Source organism: Enhydra lutris, unplaced genomic scaffold (genome assembly GCF_002288905.1).
Source record: "Enhydra lutris kenyoni isolate GAN:26980312 unplaced genomic scaffold, ASM228890v2 scaffoldscaffold2, whole genome shotgun sequence".
Taxonomy (NCBI): Eukaryota; Metazoa; Chordata; class Mammalia; order Carnivora; family Mustelidae; genus Enhydra; species Enhydra lutris.
Window position 1 is genome coordinate 8,655,947 of NW_019154086.1, and position 17,651 is coordinate 8,673,597.

The 17,651-nt window shown below is 35.4% G+C and overlaps 1 protein-coding gene and 1 pseudogene across 2 annotated transcripts in view; one reads left to right on the top strand and one right to left on the bottom strand.

The window, feature by feature from the left end:
• LOC111148984 (defective in cullin neddylation 1 domain containing 1) overlaps positions 1-16,875 on the top strand; it is a 32,228-nt gene extending 15,353 nt beyond the window's left edge. The window contains exons 4-7 of one of the 2 annotated variants that reach the window (XM_022505850.1): positions 1,516-1,646; positions 12,316-12,398; positions 12,644-12,740; positions 14,055-16,875. In XM_022505850.1, coding sequence (XP_022361558.1) covers positions 1,516-1,646; positions 12,316-12,398; positions 12,644-12,740; positions 14,055-14,134 — 391 coding nt within the window. In that variant the 3' untranslated portion in view covers positions 14,135-16,875. The remainder of the gene's footprint in view (positions 1-1,515; positions 1,647-12,315; positions 12,399-12,643; positions 12,741-14,054) is intronic. The other variant, XM_022505858.1, reaches the window with a different exon arrangement.
• LOC111147243 lies at positions 6,888-11,689 on the bottom strand (annotated as a pseudogene).
• Positions 16,876-17,651: the final 776 nt, after the last annotated feature.

Here is a 17,651-nt window from a genome sequence, read left to right on the forward strand (position 1 = left end):
GCACACAGAAACCCTTGCTCTCTGCGGAAAACAGACGAGGAGAGAAAAAGTTCCTTCTTCCTTTTCCAGCCACTCGTCGCCCTCTATTGGTAGAACATAACAGTGAGCTAACTGGTCAGAAAACAAAGCCTGACAATTGGTAGTTGACTGCAAATAGTCACAAAGTAGGGCAAAGAAGGGTAGGGAAGTTGAGGAGCAATAAATTAATAACTGGCCTAGACACTGTGTTCTGCCTCCCGCACCTGACCTATTCTGAACTTGTTAGAATTTTCTGTACTAGGACAGTTTCCATTAAAACTCACTTATTTTTCATTTGAAATTGAATTCATATAAAATGTAATGAACTTCCAAATCAAAATTTTAATCTACAGACTAATGAGCTAGAAGGTGTTATGAAGAACACAGAAGAGAAATAAAAGCAGAAATGATTAGAAGGAAAAATGCAGTGATGGTTTGTAGAATCTATAAAAAGAGAATTTCTGGGGCACCTGGGTGGCTCAGTCGTTAAGTGGCTGCTTTCATCTCGGATTATCCCAGGGTTGTGGGCTTGAGCCCCACATTGGGCTCCCTGCTTGGCGGGAAGGCTGCTTCTCCCTCTCCCACTCCCGCTGCCTGTGTTCCTGCTCGCTCGCTCTCTCTCTCTCTCTCTCTCTCTCTCTGTGTCAAATAAATAAAATCTTTTTTTTTTTTTTAAAGATTTTTATTTAGTTATTTGACAGAGATCACAGGTAGGCAGAGAGGCAGGCAGAGCGAGTGGAAGGGAAGCAGGCTCCCTGCTGAGCAGAGAGCCTGATGCAGGGCTGGATCTTAGGACCCTGGGATCATGACCTGAGCCGAAGGCAGAGGCTTTACTGAGCCACCCAGGCGCCCCAATAAATAAATAAAATCTTAAAAAAAGAAAAAAAAGAGGTTTCTGCCTTCAGGCTATTATGTGGAAAGTAAGATGGGTACATAGACCCTTTTAGTTCCTTGAATTGGAGTTGAATGCTTTGCAAATGTAGAAAAAGCTTAATACTGATTTGAGATAAGCAGTTGGAGATGATGAGGGTTCATCTGGTATTTATTATTATAGTTTGTATAACAACACCTTTTCAAGGAGAATGCTTCCTCATCTAAGGAAGAGACACTGTGCTTTCATTTAGAGAGCTAGACATGTGACTTGTTACCAGGTAAGGAGTATCTACTACTGTTTAAACTGGTGATTGTTATGGTGATTACTATACATTCTATTCACTGTAGCTGACTTCTATAATTTGGGTATGCTGATAGTCCTGTGAATTACATAATTAAAAGTAATACTGCATTTCTTTTAAAAATGGTAACTCTGACACTTAATCACTCCAGACCTTTACTTCCTCCAGCCAACCCCATACTTGTTTATGTAATGTAAAAAGGTAAAATTTCAACTGATTTTTAAAAAAAGTTCTATGAAATAAATAAAAGCTACCATAGGAATATGTAAGTCCTTTATACTGAAAAAGTTTATCTTTTATAAACCTTAATTTTATAATGTAGATGTGACAGCATAGAAAAACTAAAGGCCCAGATACCCAAGATGGAACAAGAACTGAAAGAGCCAGGACGATTTAAGGATTTTTACCAGTTTACCTTTAATTTTGCAAAGAATCCAGGACAAAAAGGATTAGGTAAGAATTTTTTAAATTATATTTGGTGCTTCAAATATATTAAAATACGTTGACAGTGTCACTTTTTTTTTCGTAATAGAAAGGTTTGTGTTTTGAGCATTAAGTCATCATGAAAATACCAGTTACTGAAAAACAGTAAGAAACAATGAACTTTTAATTAATCAGAAAATACCATACACGTTAGATAATAAGGTTACCCTGGATACCATATCTGAACCACTGATTTTTTTTTTTAAGAACTGTAATATAGAAAATAAATAGATAAAATTTCACTGGCATACATGTATACATTTATTTACTTGTGTATATTTATGTGTTTTTATGTGTATATGTATATATATATATAAAATAATATTTATTATCTAGAAGATATTATAGGCTCATAGGACCATAAATTGTTTCACTGTGGATCTGTAGAAATAGCATTGTAAGATTTCTGAGTCATAGAATGCTAAAGAAATCTATTCTTTTTGTTTATGATTTGTTTGGAAGCTGTAAGAAAGAATAAAAATGAAAATTATCAAGTATAATCTTATGTAGAAATCCTATCTATAATCACCACTCTTAACAATTTAGATCAGTCAGTTTGTGCTGTATGTAATATCCATATACTTGCTTTGGGGATGGCTAAGGGATATGAAAGTAAAAGCTACAGTGTAATTTTACAGTTTACCTGGAAAGATTTGACGATAGCAGGTAATACACAATAATAAACGTGTGTGAGGGTTTTAGATAAAAGGAGTAATGAGTAAAAGCAGGAGTGGTTGGGAAATGCTTCCTGGGCAAGATGGGATATGAACTAAAGGATATGGTATTTAACTCTGTAAGGAAAGATAAAAGGTGCTCGAGAAGATGGTTATGAATGACTATCTGAAACGTCAGAAATAAGCTTGACTTCTTTGTAGGAGAGAGAAAACATTAATGTGATTTTAGTGGGATTGCTTATTTGAAAATAAAGTTGGTGAGACATTGTAAGGCTTGACAACCACAGTCTTCTTTTAAAAGCAGGGCAGAAAAAGTTTAAATTAGAATTTGTGGGCAGTAGGGATACACTGAAGATTTTGATGGTATCAGTATCTTCCATTTACTGTGTGCCTGGCAGTGTGCTAAGTACATCCACTGCTTCATTTCATGTTTAATAGTTCTATGAGTTACTCATTTTTTCATTCAATAATTTGTCACCTGCCGTGTGCCATATACATAGTAATAGAGTGCTGGCCATTTTTCTATCCTGATTTTGCAGATGAGGAAACCTTCATATGCCTACAAGAAGGTTAAATAACTTACCCAGTGATGGAAGTAAGTTTGTTTTTGATTTTGAAGATAGTAGTTAGAGAGACTAATAGGGGCCTCTTGTACTAATCCTTCTTTATATTTTAAATTAGAAGGGAAAATGCACTGAGAAAAGGATTATGTGAATAGGGATTAGACCAAGGAAGTGCTTGAAAGCCAGTGAGGAAGGGATAGGTGTACATTTGTATTGGAAATTTGGCCTAATGAATGACTGAATGTGATTGAATTGATTGAAGATAGACAAGATGTCTGGAAAGCAAAATTACAAATAGTGAAGCCTCCTTTCCAACTGATTATTCAGTTTAGTTTGGATTTTCTTCTTGCAGTAAAATTCCTCATTTTGCAGGCAAAATAAGCTGGGATGGATGATATGTTGGGTTAGTTTCTCTACTATTTGTGGCCATCAGTTAACTGGGCTGTTTTTTCCTGGTTTCCTCCTTACTTCCCACAAGTAAAAACTGATTAAAATTTTTGAATTTGTATGTATACACTGCAGTAACTATTTTTGTTGTGTTTAGAAATGTAGCACAATATTTTGGTAAGATTAAATAAAATGTTATGAATATAAAATGTTGATTTAAATGGGCTGAGTCTATTTCTTTAGTTATATCCCTTTCCTTTATTGGAGCACAAAACTAATGATATTTTGGGATTAATATATAGTTTTGATATTGAATTTTAGTTTTTATTATATGTGGTGAAAATAAAGCAAAATTAAATTTTTTGTTAGATATTGGATATATTAAATTGGAATTTTGGATTATAGGGAAAACTGCAAAAAAGATGGTACAGAATTAGATTTAAAAATTTTACTATCTAATGTAGAATGCTGAACTTAAGAAAATTGTAGGATTTTTGATGGATGTAGAGTTTCTGTTTTACAGGATGAGAAAAGAGTTCTAGAAATTGGTTGCACAGTAGTGTGAATGAACCTAATACTAAGTGAACTGTACAATTAAAAATGGTTAAGATGATACATTTTGTTGTATTTAACCACAATTTTAAAATTATTTAAAAAAAAACCCTGTAGACTGTACACCCCAGAGTGAGCCCTAATGTAAAATATGGACTTGAGTTAATAATAGTACATCCATATTGGCTCATCCGTTGTAAGAAATATACCACACTAAAGCAAGGTGTTAAAAATAGTGTAAACGGGGGGGGTGAGGTGGGGAGGTATATGGGAACTGTCTGTACTTCTCAGTTTTTCTGTAAGACTGAAATTAAAATTTTTTTTTTAATTTAAAAAGGGAAAAAACATAATAGGAAGACAAATCCTAGTTTCTCCTTTTGTTTTGCATTGGTGTTGAGTATCAGGAAATGTAATGACTTGCTTGGTTGAAGAACTTAATTAAAAAGAAAACCGTTTTCTTGACAGCCTTTCTGAGGGCTCACAGGGCTCTTAAATTACAGTATTTGGCAGAGAAGAATTAGATCATAGGAGAGGAGGTGAGGCCCAAAACAAACGGCAGAGTGACAGTGACAGCACTGTGGTTTATTTATAAATAGCTCTGCTAGTTATAACGAGAGTTGGTGTTTTCCATATTTTCCCATTTTTTATTACTTGATTTCCCTTGACACCAGGATGGGGTGTTTCCACTCTCGCTGTCTGCTTCAGGCATCTGGCATTTCTGATAGGCTTCTGAATCTTAAATTTGAAAGAGATTTCGTAAGTTGTCTAACCTGTCCAAAGTAGCATCCATAGCTGATGCTTATGTAGTTTTTACTTTGGAACATTCAGGGATTGGACACACGTTGTTTTAGGAAGTGGTCGGTTCTTGTCACAGAATACTCCTACTTCTTATCACACAGTTCTTCCTTAGGAAGTGAGCATCTTTGTCTTACTAACTTCTACCATTGCCCTTATTTGTCCTCCACCCTCAGCAGAGCACAGAGCAAGTCTGACCTTGTAAAGACTGCTGTCACTTACCCCCCCCCTTTTTTTTTTTCCAGGTCAGCATCCCAATTATTTTAACTGTTCTTCATTTGAGAAGACCTTTGTTATTCCTGTTACTGTCCCCTACCAGGCACATTTCCAATTTCTCAGATTCTCTCAAAATAGAGCTCTTAAAGCTGAATACTCCAGAAGGAGGCTGTTTAATGTAGAACGCCATGAGTCTGTTATTTTTTGTGAGACTGTTCATTCTGTTTGGTCAAAAATTACGTTTGTTCTCTAACAACCATGCCTTTTTAGGACCATCCTGAACTTTTATCAGACTACAGATTGTAGGTTATTTTCTTGTGAACCGTGGTTCAGCTAGAATCTTATACCTGTGCAGTTGATTTAAAAAATTTTAAGATTGGGGCGCCTGGGTGGCTCAGTGGGTTAAAGCCTCTGCCTTCGGCTTGGGTCATGATTCCAGGGTCCTGGGGTCAAGCCCCACATCTGGCTCTCTGCTCAGCAGGGTGCCTGCTCCCCCCTCCCCCCCCCCCCCCCGCCTCTCTGCCTACTTGTGATCTCTCTCTGTCAAATAAATAAAATCTTCAAAAAAAATTTTAAGATTATTTGTTAGACATTTAATATTTAGAAATAATTTTATAGAGTGTTTTTAAGGTATATTTTCATCTGTGTAATCCCATTTGGTTCTTGTAACAACCCTTTGAGCTGTGTAAAAAACCTATCATCCCCTTTGTCGTAAAGATGGAGAAATTCGTGGATAGAAAGGTTGACCTACTAAGGTAATGTAACTTTAGAGTTGGTAGAACTGGGATTCAGTCCGAGATTTTCTGGCTCCCTGTTCTGGTTTTTTTTTTTTTTTTTTTAATATTACATTGTGCTAACTTTGGATATTTCTAAATAAATGAAGACATTGTGAATAGGATTGTTAATCACCTTTCCATCTTCCCTAGTGAGTTGGCAACATTTTGTTTCCCTTAGGGACAGTATTTGGATCCAGTCTCAATTCATTTCCATGTTCATTCAGCACTCAGTTTATCACCTTTTATGAAATCCCACGTTGCCTTGTTGATTTTGTTTGACACTGGGATTACCTCAAATTTTTAATTTTACTATAAGGGCTTAAAAATTCATTCTGCAAGTATCAGTTTTAGGCAGTTTTGTTATTTGCTTGTGCTTGTCTCTTTTTCCTCTGTATTTTCCTTCTATTTATTATAACCATTGTTGCCACTTGTTACCTTCTTGTCGAATTTGCTCTGTTTTCCAATACTGCTTCAGAATCTCTAATAATAATTCTAAAAATTATTAAAAATAAATAATAGTGATAGTAAGGACTCACTTATTATTTACCAGGCACTGTTCTGAATGTCTTATGTCTATTAACTCATTTAATCCTTACAGCAACCCTGTGAGAGTAGGTACTGTTAAATATATTTTAAACAGAATTATAGAGAGGCAAATCACTTGCCCAAGTTTCCTTAACTAGTGGTAGAGTTGGAATTTAAGAGGCTAAAATACTATTTCAAACTACTTCTCTCTAGCTAGGCTCTTCTCTCTGTCACGCAGTCATTTCTATCTAAAGGGCAGTTTTTCTAAATTGCTAAAAGGCAATTGCCGTTTTATCTCTGTACAGTCTTACGCATTTCAATTCTTTTTTTTAAAGATTTTATTTATTTATTTGAGGGAAAGAGGGAGGGAAGGAGAAAGAGAGGGCATGTATACACACATAACATAAGCGAGCCAGGTGGGGGGCGTGGAAGGGGTTAGAGGGAGAGAACTTCAAGCAGACTCCTTACTTCATGTGGAGCCCAATGTGGGACTCAGTCTCAGAACCCTGAGATCATGACCTGAGCTGAAACTAAGTTGGACACTTAACTAGCTGAATCACCCAGGCACCCCTGCATTTCAGGTCTTAATTATAAGTTATTAAATCTTTTAGAGTATACTTTTTTCATTCAAAAATATTTATTGACTCTTTACTCTGTGAGCATAGAGTCAGTAGCTTCTTAAGTTTGTCTGGGTGAGTTTGCAAAGTCTTCACAAAGACGATTAATTTTTTTTTTCACACAACAGTGGTTAATTTTACTTGTTCAAGGGCTCATATTGCAAGCATTAAACCAAGCGTGGGCTTTGATCTGTGAGCCCAGATTCACATATTTAGGAAAATAAAAGCACACTGTGATCATGTATATGGATGAAAAACTAAAGGCTCACAAGTTAATCACATTGTAGTTTTAAATTTCTACAGCCTAGAAGCCAGAAGTCACAGATCTTTTAGGTCTTTCTGGATGTTCCACAAGGTATCTACACTTTTCTTGAGCTGGGCAACCTCACCATCCTTCAGCTTCTGGTTGATCACACTGGTTAAGACCTGAGCGCTCAGGATACATGGAAGGCTCAGGAAGACTTCGTTCTCAGTACCTTATATCCTCTTACCACTGTTGACACCGGATGAATCCTGGATAGATTTTTCAACATGGATTCAGTGAGATCAGCCACACTTAGTCTAGTGGCCCAGTTGGTATATCCTTTTAGCTTGATGACTGTATAGGCACTTTCAACCACTGTCTTAGACACTTTGTTCTAATTTTCACTGTCATTGTCTGTTCCCATTTCTGGATTCAGTTCCTGAAGAGAAATGTCCCACATTCAGTCCACTCCACACAACCTTGTGTCCACACCCATAACCCTTGAGTCACCATATTTTCTCCCAGAATCCATCCATGGCAGCTGCTGGATGAATGCCAAGTTTTTCAGCCATAAGATAGCAAAATCTAGCAGAATTCAGACTCCCTACTTCTAATGACATGGTGCTTGCATGGTCCACTTAGTTTCCAGGTAACATGTTTGAGAATATCCACTGGGTTGGAAACCACAATTATGATACAGTCAGGACTGTACTTGACTACCTGTGGAATAATGAATTTGAAGATTGAGCCGGCTCTCTCCATTGTTGGTGGATTCCTGCAGTCACCACCACAGTCTTAGAATTGGCAGTCACAGAGCAATCTTTATCTGCCACAATTTTAGATGTCTGAAGAAATAAGCTCCCATGTTGCAGATCCATCATTTCTCCTTTGAGTTTGTCTTCCAAAACATCCACACAGGCAAGTCGATCAGCTAGATACTTTCCTAGAATGCTGATGGCGCATGCCATAACAACTTGTCTAACACCCACTACAGTGATCTTGTTTGGGAATGGTTGTCTCTTCTTCTGCAACTGGTGCAATCAGGTGTTTCCTTAAGAGTTGCCATCGTGCCCAGAGAGAACTGGCTGTAAGAGTCGAGTGAGGAAGACAATGTTAGCTGCGTGCATCTCCTCCAGTGCAGGATCTGCAAGCGAAGATGATTAATTTTTGAGCTGTGAAGAATGAGTATATGTTTTTGAGGCAAAAAAAAAAAAAAAAATAGAAGCCATCTCTTGTGGAGTGATTAGCAAGTTCAGTTGTTCAGAGGTGAGAGACCTAGCATCTTTGAGGAACTACAAATAAGTTCATTTAACTAGAAGTGTAGATTTTATCTGAAGGCAATAGGAAAATTATTGGAGATTTAAAAAAAAAATTTTTAGTAGACATTATTTTTTGAGCTGTTTTAGGTTTACAGCAAAACTGAACAGAAGATACAGAGATTTTCCATGTACCCTCTGCCCCCACACATACATAGTTCCTTCCACTATCAACATCCCTCACAAAAGTAGTACTATTTCTTACAGTTGGGTGTACAATATAGGTGTACTGATGCATCATTATCACCCAGAGTTCAGGTTTACATTAGGGTTCACTCTTGGTGTACATTCTGTGGGCTTGGACAAATATAATAACAACATGTTATCTATCATTATAGCATCCTGCAGAGAATTTTCACTGCCCTTAAAGTCCTCTGCTTTGCCTATTCATCCTTTCCTCCCTCCTAACCTCTGGCGACTGCTGATTTTTTTTACTGTCTCCATAGTTTTCCTTTTTCAGAGTTAGCCTTTTCTGACTGGCTTCTTTCACTTAGTAATATTAATATGCATTTGTTTTCCTGCATATCTTTTCATGGCTTTATAGCTCATTTTCTTTTAACACTGAATAGTATTCCTTTGTCTGGTTATACCACAGTTTATATGATCTCTCTGTCTACTAAAGGACATTTTGGTTGCTTCAAACTTTTGGCCATTATGAATAAAGCTGCTATAAACATTCATGTGCAGGTTTTTGCATGGACATAAGTTTTGAGTTCATTTGGGTAAATACCAAGGATTGCAATTGCTGAATCATATGGTAAGGGTATGTTTAGTTTTGAAACTGCCAAACTGTCTTCCAAAGTAGCTGTACTGTTTTGTATTCCCACCAGCAATGAATGAGAGTTCTTGTTGCTTCACATCCTCGCCAGCATTTGTTGTTGTCAGTGTTTTGGATTTTGGCCATTTCAAAAGGTGTGTAGTGGTATCTCGTTGTTTTAATCATCGAAGAATTTTAACATGGAGGTGACAATATATATGCCTGAAAGGTTCATGTGAAAGCATTGTGGTTCTTCAAAAGGAGTGGAGTCAGAACTAAAGGAAGAGTGATTGGTTATAGGCTCTTGCAGTGATTTAGCTGGAAGAGGACTCTAGCATTGGTCCTGTAGTAAGGATGGAGAAGAGATTTTTTAAAAACGTACTTAGAAGCTAAAATGAAAGTGCTTTGACTGAAAGTGTGTGATGAGGAAAAAAGGAGTTTCTCTATCAATTCTGAACACCTTTAGGGAACATTTGGAAATGTATGCATGTGTTTTTTGGTTGTCATAATGACTGAGGGTTTCCTCTGGCATTAGGAGGGTGCTGAATGTCATACAGTGTATAGGGCAGTTCTTCACAATGTGGACATTGTGTTTCATTGAGAAACACTCTAGGGTGAGGACGCTGAGAGAAGGAATAGCAGGTCTGTAGAGGAGGATAATGAGTTCAGTTTGAGCTCTATTGAATTTGAGCTGTTTATGGATACCCAGTTGAAGATGTCCTTGGGCAATTTGATACGTGAATCTAGAACATAGAGATAAAGGATTCATATTTAGGAGTTGTTGAAGAGTATGACGTGGGAAAAGGTGTAAGGGTTTGAAAAATCTGCGGAGGGTAGAAATGGTTATTGCTGACATACAGTATTACAGAACACCAACATCGAATAGAAGAATGGAGGAAGGGGAGCCAATAAAAGAGAAAGCCAGAGGGGACAGAGGAAAATTATTAATAGAGTGCTATCAGTTAAAGCTGAATGACAGTTCCATGTAGAAGGTGTATTCAGTTTTGTCCAATATGACAGAGAGCCAAGTAAATTAAGGACATCAAAGTGTTTATTTGGCAACCAAAATAAGGACATAAAAAGTGTTTAATAGGTAGAGATTACTTTCAGTAGAGTGACAGAGGTACACGCTAGTTTATAGAATTAAAGAGTGTGTGGGAGGGGCGCCTGGGTGGCTCAGTGGGTTAAACTCTGCCTTCCGCTCAGGTTGTGATCCCAGAGTCCTGGGATGGAGCTGGGCATCGGCTCTCTGCTCAGCAGGGAGCCTGCTTCCCTTCCTCTCTCTCTGCCCGCCTCTCTGTCTCCTTGTGATCTCTGTCTGTCAAATAAATAAATAAAAATCTTAAAAAAAAAAAAAAGTGTGTGGGAGGTGAGGAAATGGGGCAATGAATGTAGATTACAAAAAAAAAAAAATTCTCTTCTTGAATAACCTAAACCTTCAAACATCATTCACATACACTTATGCCCTTGTCAGATTCTTTCTTTCATGTATCAGCTGACAAATGGGCATTTATAGGTGTCTCCTGGTTTGTAGTTATTTGAATATCTCTGTTGTTTCTTATCCTTATTTTGTGAAAATTAGTTGAAAAGGGAAAAAAATGCTAGCCCTAGCAATAAGCTTAGTTATACATTTCATGCATTTGAAAGGAAGAAGAAAATCATTAACATGCTAATGACAGCCTTTGTGCTGCACTTGAGCCACACAGTTAGTATGTTTAATCTTTAAAAGAAAAGAACAAAATTGAAGAACCTTAGAGGAATATAGGCTGTAGAGCCTTAAAGACTGCAAAGATTTAAAGGTATTACAATTCGGAGTTAGTGTCATATTTCTAGTTTTCTTAAAACCTGAGGATCCGAATTTGACTTTTAGATTTGATTTCAGGAGCACATTATGTATAAAAGTAGAAGACTTCATGTGCTGTTTTAAGATTATCTGTGAAGCAAAAGAGAAAGAGGTAGCTAGTTAGCTAGTTAACGGGATGAGAGATCTAAGAAAGTTTTTTTTTTTTCCAAAGGTAAGTTCTATAACCTGAACATATTTCTTTATGAAGGGGGAAAAGTCAGAAGACAGGGCAAAGTTGATGTAGGGAGAGAGGAAAATTAACCAGCGGTAAGATTCCTGAAGGATGGTATTGGCTTGAGAACAGTGGTGTTAGGGGCTTATCTTTTGGTAAGAGATAAAGTGACACCTTTTCCACTGAGTTTGAAGGAAGACATAATAATGGACTTGAAGGTAAGTAGTGTATTTCCACATGGAACTGTAGGAAGTTCATTGATTCAGCGGTTTCGGAATGCATACTGTGTGTTTCGGTCTGCTCGTTTGGGGATATCCGGTTCCTATCCTTGAAGAACTGAAGTTCCAGTGCAGAAGGGGATTATTTTCTTATGGCCTGTATATTGTTCTTTGAGGTAGGATGTGAGCCTTTTTGGTGTCTTTCCTGGTCTCAGGATTCTTTAGGGGTGGTTTGGAGATCATATCTGAAAGGACTTTTACGTTCCTTGGGATATAATTTTTCCTGATCTGGAGATGTAAATTTACTCATAAAAGCTTGATACTTTCTTAACAGGTTTAGTTCCTTGAAAGAGGTCATAGTTCTTTCTGTCATGACAGGTATTGTACTTTGTCATGTAGTGGTATGGTTTCACTCTGCTATAAAACCCAGTTAAGTAGCCATTTATATTGTCTTCAAAACTTTTCCAAAAGCAAATCTTAGTTGATGAATTTTAATTTTTAAATCAGTATTCTTAGTGTCTCTGAAGTCAGATTCAGTCATTGTGGAAAGCAGTCGTTTGCATTACAAACTGTAGTTGTACATTAGTGGGTCTCAACTGGGGGCAGACAACGAAAAATTATTGGATCCCAAATGTCAGAGTTGCTGAAGTTGAGAAACAGTGATGTACATTTTAATACTTATCTTTAATACTTATCTCGGTCAAGTATGCTTCTCTGCATTATGCAGTTTAGACTTCAGAACCCCCCTGTGAGGTAAGTGGTATTCTTCCTGCCCAGAAGGGACTGTTCATTAGTGAGGGAGTCAGGATACAAACCATGGTCTTATCGTATTTGAAAATTTTATGAATAAGTAGTCAGGACAAAACTTTTTTAAATTTTTAAAAATATTTTTAAAGGGCTATCTTTGGTCTTACCTGGTTTTTTTTTTTTCAGGGATAAATATTCATGGAATTTGAAATACATAATTTATTTTTAATATTACAGATCTAGAAATGGCCATTGCCTACTGGAATTTAGTGCTTAATGGAAGATTTAAATTCTTAGACTTATGGAATAAATTTTTGTTGGTAAGTTCATGTTTTCTGCAGCTCCATCTTTTCTGTACATTTTTACTTTCTTTGAAGATAAATGAACATTTTTTAAAGCATGACTAACTCATCTCAGAGTGTGTAGTGGACATAGAATGAGAAATTTGATTACCAGAATTTCATTACACAAGTTATTTTGCATTCTTGAATTTAGCATCATTTGGGCTGATATTTTGAAACTCTCTTTGGTGATTTGGATGTTTTTGCTTATTTTTTAAAAATAGGAACATCATAAACGATCCATACCAAAAGATACTTGGAATCTTCTTTTAGACTTCAGTACAATGATTGCAGACGACATGTCTAATTATGATGAAGAAGGTAATGAATGTTTTTGCCTTACTAATATTGGTTTTGTTTTTGTTTTACTTTATTGCATACTTTTGAACTTCTTATCTACTTCTGCTTTCATGGAGTTGGATTTCTGTCCTCTGACCTTTTATTTGTGTTGTTTTGAATGTGTAAAATGCTTTTGTCCTCTTTACTAGTCTATGTTGTTCTGTTTCTTTAAATACCACCTCAGTCATCCTATCTTCCAGAAAGGCATGAGTAGTTTCCATCCATGTTTTAGGTTTTCAGTTTACTTATACTGCTTGTCTTAATATACTTTAGTATTTGTGTTTTTATTGTTACCTGTTTGTCTTGTCTGTGAACTTGACTGTAAACTCAAGGTTAGTGGCTTTGTTAAATTTGAAATGTACTTCAGCTGCCTATTGTAGTACTGTTGGCATTCAATAAATGATCATCAGTTGGATTCTTTTCTGATATTTTTTCATATATGTAAAAAGATGATATTACCATCTGCTACGGGGACCTGTGCTTTTATTTTTTGAGAAGTGGCAGTGGTTTACATTGATTTCTTCACACTTCCTTACCTAGCCTCCCTTGAGAATTACCAGGATATGATGCATTTTTGAGATTGTCGAATAGACAGAGGTGCTCTTTGGAAAATCTCCAATGCCTTTGGCTTCCTTAAAAGTGTCCTGGAACTATTTAATCAGAGATGATTTTTTTTTTCTCTTTGTTTTCATATGGTGTACAGTCTTCAGTAACAAGTGAGAAATATCTAATCCTGGGTATGACTGATGATAATTGTGCTTTCTGTAAGGCCTTACACAAAACAGGAGAACTTCCTGATGCGGAGGTTCGCGTGTGGATGTTTAGAGGCATGCATATGTGCTATTCAAAGTCTTTTAATAATTTATTATCATGAAGGAGGATAGAGTTTGATACTTACTGTTGATTTCTGTTGTAAGTTTGCCACAAAACACCTGGAAACTTTTTTCCTCCTACCTATGCTCTCAGTGCTGACAGCATGCCACTATAGCCTCGCCATTTAAGCTGCCAGTTCAGTGGCCTTCAGAAAACCATGATATTGTTGATTGATTACCAGAAGAGTTATTATTTATTATTCAGGGGATTATCAAGTTTTAGAATAATAGAGAGAATACAGGAATATTTTAGGTAGAAACTCTAAAAAGTCAGAATTTTGGAAGACTTACCAGTGGGAATATTTGTAATGATATACTCTAACTGTTATGGCGAAGGTATTTTAAGAAGTAAAGGATTCTCTAAAATGTTTTATTTCTGCTTTTCTTCCTTTCTTTGTTCCCATACTCCCCCTCCCCCTCCCAGGAGCATGGCCTGTTCTTATTGATGACTTTGTGGAATTTGCACGCCCTCAAATTGCTGGGACAAAAAGTACAACAGTGTAGCACTAAAGGAACCTTCTAGAATGTACATAGTCTGTACAATAAATACAACGGAAAATTGCACAGTCAATTTCTGCTGGCTGGACTGAACTGAAGATCAATCCTCACAATTCAGACTGAGGGTTGTGTCAAAACTTTAAGGATACATCTTGGACCATATCGTATTTCATTCTTCTAATGGTGGTTTGGGCTTGTCTTCTAGTCTGGGCCGCTCTAAACATTTATAATTCCAACATTGTGGATTTCATCTTATATCTGTGGACCATCCTAGTTTATTCTCCCATAAGTCTTAGAAGCTTTATGGTGATTATTTTGAGGTTTCCATTCTTGCATAAAGCACAATGCTGTCTTCATCAGAAAACAGTTTGGCATAAGAATTAAACATATGAACATCACAAAAAATTTATAAAAACTTCTTAAATATATGCTTTGGGCTAGTTGCAAAGACTATGCTGATAGCACTTCCAATAAGAGTGATATATTTAAGTGTACCAGATCTGGAATGGTGTTTGGTTTGGGGGGATTTTTTTTTTTCCTGGCAGATCACATGTATTGTTGATGTGAGTAGAGTAACCGATGTCAAAATAACCAACGTGAGAAATTTTTAGGATAACTTGGTATGCCTACCTGAAAAATTTATTGTGTTTCAGACCCTCGATTTCAAAGGTTCCACAGAACTAGTCTGCACTTACCTTACCCATGTTTATATATAGTTGTCTTACAGGGAACTTTTATTTAGGAAATGTCTGCATAATGTTAGATTTTACTCCTGTCTACATTATGCACTGCATAATTGGATTTCATTATGATTTTGAAATGCTTATATGCCTGTCGAATAAGTTAAACTATTTAATTTGTTTTGAATGTTTTAGATTGTTACACAATACAATATTCTAAATTTAGGCATGAGGGTTTATTTTTGTTTTGGTTTGTTTTTTTTTTTTGTTTGTTTTTGTCAGCACACTATGGAACACAAATGAAATTCTCTTAATTTATAAGAAGATAGTAGGAATTAAATTTTGAAAATGGTCATGATGAGCCATGAAGTTCAATCCTTATAGGTACTGCTTTCAGACAAATAGTCCATTTTTGATGACTTCTTATTTTGTTGAAATTGCTTTAACTGCTAATCACTGTGGTTGCCAAATACTTACTTCAGGAGCAAAAATTTTCAAGCAAGCATGTACTTGATGCAAAATACCAATCTGGTTTTTATTCTTGTAAATTATTTAGTTTCTTCACTTTTTTTGTTTCGTTCAAATTAGCTCAGTTTTCACATCAAAGCAGAATTCTATCTTGTATTTTTTTCGTTACAAGACCCATGAACTGCTTTCTTGCTGAAAATGCCTCATTTCTCTGTTCACTTCCTGACGTGTGAAGGGTTTCTCACTGTCTTAAACATTTCTGTAAGGCAAGTAAAAAAAAAAACGTAAAACTTCATATATTGGATGGCTTTGGTTTTTAGCAAGGAATAGGTTTTTGCTTGGTATATCCAGGCAACTCTCTTAAGATACCAATGTTAAAATTATCAAAGGAATGTACTTCAGAATAGCAGTATGTTTTATGTAGATGTGGAAATGATTTTAAGAAACAATGACATCTTACAACTACTTTTTATTTACACAGTTTCTGAAATGGAGCTTTCCCCATAGATAACTATATTAATATTCCAATCATAACTTTAACTCAAGAATATAATTCTACCAAAAGAATATTTTGAAAACTTCTGTTCGGGTTACTGGAATTGGTTATTTTAAAAAAAGGAAAAAGAAAAAAAGAAGAATCCTGCTGCTTTCAGTATTTCCTGATTTCATATTTGTAAATATAAAGAGGAACTTCAATTATGAAAAATTTAAAAAGATATATATATATATGTACTATTTTGTTTTTTTGTCTTGAAGATTTTGAGTTATGGTATTGTTTTCGGATTGATTAATTCGAGTATGCTGTGTTTTAAAATGAGATCCCATTAGCTTTTTTTTTCTTCCTTCAATATAAATGGTTTTACTTAGAAGTCTGACATTGGTTCATGGCTTAGTGCCTTGGGTTTACAGACTTTTCCTTTTAAATGCAAGACCTTTTTCAACAAAATAGTGTTTGTCATCATTTTGGTACTAAACATTTATAATTACTGTGTAATTATAAACAAAAAATACATAAAGCTTTGAATATAATTATGTAGCATAAAAGTTAAGGTTGTTCACTCTATGATGGCATCTTAGAATTAAACAGTACTATTACTAGGGCTGAAAAGAGAAGACTGGTTTAATGTGGTGTGATTATTTTGAGGATAAATATCTGGTTACAGGGAATATTTTGTACTAAAAAAATGCTTATACATATGGCCATGTATGTGTGTGAATGTGTCTGTGGGAGAGTTTGACAGAGAGAGAGGTTGAAAGATACACACACATGTGCAAACACACACAACTTGAAATGCTTTAATTCATTAAGTGTTTCAGTCTTCATTTCGGTAAACTCCCCAGGCTGATTCTTTGTTTCAAATTGAACCACAGGTACAGTTTCCTTTTTGCCAAATGTCAAAACAGGTACACATTTTAAAATGTAATGCTTTTTAAATAGTAAAGTGTATAAAATTAGAAGTGCCCACATAAAAAATACTTGAGATCAAGATTATCTTTAGTGACTATCATCTGCATATCTCTGTAAGTTCAATTGTGCTTCTTACAATCCCTGTCATATTACCAACAGAGGCAATAAAAGCTTCAGTGAAATTGCCATGACTAAATCTTTTCACATATTATTTCAGTGTAATATTTTAAAGGCTAAAATACACCTTAAACTTTTCCAGGAAGAATAATTATTCATGGAAAGAGCATTGTAATGGCAAGTTTTGGGAAGAAAAGACATGCCAAGTCTTGTTTACTACATTTCTAAAATGTTTACAACTATACTGGGCTGCTTTATTTAATTAACAGTACTGTAGTTGTGTAATATGGCATTATAAGTGTGTGTTCTTCATTAGACTTTTAAAAAGTTTTAATGAGAGAAAGTAAATAACATGGGAAATCTTTTATATAATATCCTTACTGGGGAATTCTTATTTAAGCAAGGCTATACTATTCTTTTTTCCTCAGAAAGATTTAAGTGAATGAAGTGTTTATCTATTTTTTATTTGATGATAAGGAATTTGGGTAGTTGTAGCTAGTTTAATGTGCACTTTGCTTAGATTTTTTAAAAACATGTTACTATGAAGACTACGTATTGTAAACCTGTAACTTTTACATATGAATGACAGAAGAAAGTTAAACCTAATGAAAGAATTTTGGAATGGAAAAGGAAAGTGGTGCTGGGGAAATTTACTATAGTTCACAAAGTATGCCTTTGTAAACCTGAATCAACTTTTAGCAAGAATTAATTTATGTAGTTTTAAATGTTAAGTTGTATATTTAATAGAAAATAATTATTTGGCACCTCAGCAGTTTTCTTTAAATGTTACTTTATAAAACTTTTTAACAATATAATTTATATTGAATACATAGATGTTTTGATAAAATTT